Genomic DNA, 4,801 nt, shown 5'->3' with positions numbered 1-4,801 from the left:
TTTTGTAAAGAGCAACAGTAAACTTACACTTACTGGTGTCCTTTGAGGATTCAAAGTACTGAGTGTTTTTTTCTGCTGCTGCTTTGCTGTATTCTATAATGCGTATTGAGCAGGATATTTTGCTTTCAAGTAGAATCAGTAGTAGTACGGAAGATATTAAGAGTTTTGTCTCCTCTTTATGCTTGTTACATACCAAAGAACCGTGTATGTTTTTTTGTTTGTTTCATTCTTGTTTAGGCTGTAGAAGTGATGTGTTGAACCGATGTGTTGTTCTTGTTTGGGCTGCACTCATTCGTCCACCAATCCAAGTCGCTGCTGTCTACTGTGAGGCGGATCTTAGCAAATTAAACTACCCTCCTTAGAGGAGCTGTCCGTGTGCCAGTTTCACTCTCTTAATGCTCTCCTCCGTCTGCTATCACATACCACGTCACATCCTCTCAACTCTTAGCTACATCTGAGGGGAATGTGATAGCACTCATCATGAACAGAAGTTAATCTCTTAGAAATTAGTCTCTTGTCTAATGTCGCTCATAGAAACTTTGTAGTTCCACACAGAGGGTATTTTCAATGTTGATCTGGTACAGCTCAAACTTTTTGAATGTGGTGATGAGGACGGAAAGGAGCAGAGATGTTAATCATCATTTCTCATTTTCATTAGCAGTCAAATTGCTTGAAACATGCAAGTTGTATTTTTGGCCGTTTTTTGACTTCAGATGAACATTTTCTGTGGCCAAAATTTCAGTGCATCCTTAATTTTTACACACACAGCCTTGGGTTAGTTTGGGAGTGCATATCCTTTGCAGATACTGCTGTCCTGGATCTGATCTATCCAGCCTTTGACACTGATCTGATCTGTCCAAGCCCCAACCGGCACCCAACATACAGCTGCTCAATTTGGTCAGGATCTGATGTAATTCCAGTCTCTCCAGCCTCTGCTTCATTTCTCAGAGCAGATCTTTCCTTTGTCCTTGCTGAGAGTCTAATTCTAAGATTCAGTCTTTTCCCTGACTCAGTTCTTATCTCAGTAGCCGTCTCAGTAACAACCAGCTGCCCAAAGGATTGCTTTTAGCTCTAAAGGATGCTCATTTTTGCAGCCAGATTTTGGGGTCTTGAACTCTTGTTCACCGTGCTGCAGTGTTTCCACTAAGATCAAAGATACATTTTTAATCAGCATTAATTCAGGCACACAGTATTTCATGACCAGCTCACACTCTGCAGGACATATATAGAACAGTTTAGCTCATCTCATCTAATGACTGAAGCGTATCAGTTGTGAGAACCACATATGGGTTTCCTGTGGAACAAAAACCTTTTTTTATCTACCTTCTAATTTCCCCACCCCTTACTTACCTATAAAACCAAAAGCAAGATAAAATCTCTCTCATTTACGGCTCTGCTCAGACTGATCATCATCTCCTGGAGCTGAAGCTGCAGCCATGATCGTCCGTCCTCGTTCTCTCCTCCTGGGTCTGCTGGTCATCCTCTACCTTCAGTCCGGTGCAGTGGGACAGAGTAAGTTGAAGTTCACGTTTGAGTTTCTGTCTCCTTCATAGCACAAACTGTCATCTCTGTCTGTTTATTATAACTGGAACTATTACATGTTGAACTGGTCTTTAATTTGCTGTTCCGACTCGATCAGATTATAAACATACGGCACAAGTTTATTATGTGGTGTGTGGATGAACTGATAGACTGTAGCACTGCAGCTTCATTCACAGTGTTAATAAGAAGAGTGAAGTTAGAGACGGTCACACCTGCTGTAGCACCATTACACTCACTAACACTGTCATCTACAGTTCACTACAGCACCTCTTCACTCTTTAATACAGCACCTCCTCACTCTTTACTACAGCACCTCCTCACTCTTTACTACAGCACCTCCTCACTCTTTACTACAGCACCTCCTCACTCTTTACTACAGCACCGCCTCACTCTTTACTACAGCACCACCTCACTCTTTACTACAGCACCTCCTCACTCTTCACTACATCGCCTCTTCACTCTTCACTACATCGCCTCTTCACTACATCACCTCCTCACTCTTCACTACATCGCCTCTTCACTACATCACCTCCTCACTCTTTACTACATCGCCTCTTCACTACAGCACCTCCTCACTCTTCAATACAGCACCTCCTCACTCTTCACTACATCGCCTCTTCACTCTTCACTACAGCACCTCTTCACTCTTCACTACAGCACCTCCTCACTCTTCACTACAGCACCTCCTCACTCTTCACTACATCGCCTCTTCACTCTTCACTACAGCACCTCTTCACTCTTCACTACAGCACCTCCTCACTCTTCACTACAGCACCTCCTCACTCTTCACTACATCGCCTCTTCACTCTTTACTACAGCACCTCCTCACTCTTCACTACAGCACCTCTTCACTCTTCACTACGTTCTGCTTCATTTTATTATTTATGATATTTTTTTCTCACACAGATGCAAAATCACCAAAGGAATGCTGTTTCAGTTTCTATACCAGACGAATCCCTGTAGCTGACATTACTCAGTATGAAGAAACACACCCTGACTGTCCAAGAGCTGGAGTGATGTAAGTTCTCACCCGGGTCCTTTATTCCTTTATTAATATTGGAATAAGACGAACTTTAATACAGTTATTTAAGCTGCTGTTCTCTATTCACTCTTACTGTTGTCACTTTGACCCACTGCAAACTTTAACACTACAAAGCTTTCCTGATATTATACATATTAATCAGATACATTTTATATGATTATCTATCAGCTCTATTAGACTAAAACACTGATGCTCATCTTTCCTTCACTGCAGTTTTACCACCAAGAGGGGTCCTGTGTGCGTGGACCCCGGCTTTAAGTGGGTGAGGCGAGCCATGGACATAATCGATCGTCGAACTGTGGAAGGTTCATCCTGAACCTTATGTGTAAATATGTGGGAAATGAACTCCTTTCCACTATTTTCAGTATTATTACTATAGCAGTGTGGTCGTCTCTGATTGGGTGAATGTTTATAGCTTTTGTTGTTTTAGTAAATTCCATACAGACTAGAGGAACATTTTATATCTAGAGGTACATTTTATATCTGCATGCTTTATTTTCTTTCTCTCTCTCTCTCTCTCTCTCTCTCTCTCTCTCTCACATATATATATATATATATATATATATAAATATAAGATGTTGTCAGATGAAAACCTCATATCTCCAATATGGTAACTTTACAGGAGAAGGAAAAAACCTACACTTTTAATGCAAGTCAATGGAACCAGACATTTTTCTAAGTAATTTTGCGTTTTTCTTTTGGTCCATTCATCATGAAATTTACACACAATGTAAAGACCTATAGGCATTTTCAAACTATGACATGAGCTAAAGTACGACAAAAATAGAGATACAAGGTTTTCTTCTGACAACAGTGATATATATATACACATACACACACACACACACACACACACACCTAAACATAACACTTAAAACTAGACACAAACATTCTTCAGATCGGGGGTGCACAACTCCACTCCTGGAGGGCCGATGTATGGCAGAGGTTAGTAGTTCCTCCACTTAAACACACACACACACACACACACACTCTCTCTCTCTCTCTAAACCAGGCAGTTAACAGATGAGTTAAATTAGGTGTGTTTTGGCAGGTAATTCACCAAACTGTGCTGGATACCAACCCTCCAGGACCAAATTTGAGCACCCCTGCTTTAGATGGGTTTGTTTTTCAATATTTTGAATGTTTTGGGATCGACAAGAATGCATTAAATGACAAATTAGACACTGTGATTACAGTTATTTGTCAAATTATGGTTTTTTTTAAAACATTTGTGAAGTTCGGTTTTATAAGAATGTAATTCATGATCTACAGATTTTCACTCCAGAATCTACAGCTCTGACATTTTCTTATCTCATGTGAGTGAATTTCTGTCTTGACACTTTTTCTGCAATAAAGTAATAAAAAGATTAATTATGTATGTTTTTGTATTGTATTTTTACATAGCAGCTTCAAATTCATATATATCTATAATATGTAGATTTCCGCTGTCCAAATTCTGCCATCAGTTACACAAAGATTTTAGAGACCATTGTCAATATTTTAACACTTCTCAGGTGGTTACCATGGAAATGAAAAGTGATATTGGAGCACAAGCTGCAGTGACAGAACTGCACTTCACTGTATTTATACATCATGATTTGAGATCGGTGTGATTGAGCATCATCACTAAACACAGCACTATTTGAGAAAAGCCAGTTTATTATATTTACTCAATAGTACTTCATGGCAGCTGTTCAGTTGGGTTAGCAGGTCTAAGAATATTGTGTTATATTTTTGGTTTAACGTGCAAGTTAACGTAAACTTAACTGTTTAACAATTTAAGCATCTGTAGACTGTCTATAGTGGGCCTTAATGTACTATCTAAACAAAGTAAGATTGTAGTATCTAGTGATAGTCTCATAGAGCGAGATATGAGCTTTGAAATTCCACAACTTCTTACATTTTTGGCACTACATTTAAAAAAAAAATAAAATAAAATAAATACACCTTCTTCTCTAAGCCTTGCCACCATTTTACACTAAAGTCTCCTGTTTTAACATCTGGATTAAACTCAACAAAAGTTTAATAAAGCCAGGTATTATTAGCTGACTGAACTGTTTCTCCTGCAAGAGGTAATATAAAAATAAACCTGTAATGCTTTCAGCAGACACACTTCTCACATGTTTGACTTGAGTTTTGTTGGGAGCTTTTCAGCTATCTACATTACATCCATGAGCTAATGACAGGGTTGTCATCAGCTGAACACTGCTGCCAATG

The 4,801-nt window shown here is 39.3% G+C and overlaps 1 protein-coding gene across 1 annotated transcript; it reads left to right on the top strand.

The window, feature by feature from the left end:
* The first annotated feature begins 1,388 nt into the window (after nucleotides 1–1,388).
* LOC119265155 (regakine-1-like) lies at nucleotides 1,389–3,140 on the top strand. Its single transcript, XM_037544981.1, has 3 exons — nucleotides 1,389–1,512; nucleotides 2,449–2,560; nucleotides 2,798–3,140. The coding sequence occupies exons 1-3, from the start codon at nucleotides 1,437–1,439 to the stop codon at nucleotides 2,898–2,900; spliced, it is 291 nt and encodes a 96-aa protein (XP_037400878.1). The 5' UTR covers nucleotides 1,389–1,436; the 3' UTR covers nucleotides 2,901–3,140.
* Nucleotides 3,141–4,801: the final 1,661 nt, after the last annotated feature.

This window comes from Pygocentrus nattereri, chromosome 2 (genome assembly GCF_015220715.1).
Source record: "Pygocentrus nattereri isolate fPygNat1 chromosome 2, fPygNat1.pri, whole genome shotgun sequence".
Lineage (NCBI taxonomy): Eukaryota > Metazoa > Chordata > Actinopteri > Characiformes > Serrasalmidae > Pygocentrus > Pygocentrus nattereri.
Note: the sequence above shows the minus strand (reverse complement) of the source record. Positions and strands in the feature narration are given on the sequence as shown.

Coding starts and splice junctions, on each gene's coding strand:
- LOC119265155 (XM_037544981.1), top strand. CDS start 1,437: ATGATCGTCCGTCCTCGTTCTCTCCTCCTGGGTCTGCTGGTCATCCTC. Junction 1,513..2,448: donor GTCCGGTGCAGTGGGACAGA/GTAAGTTGAAGT, acceptor TTTCTCACACAG/ATGCAAAATCACCAAAGGAA. Junction 2,561..2,797: donor TGTCCAAGAGCTGGAGTGAT/GTAAGTTCTCAC, acceptor CCTTCACTGCAG/TTTTACCACCAAGAGGGGTC.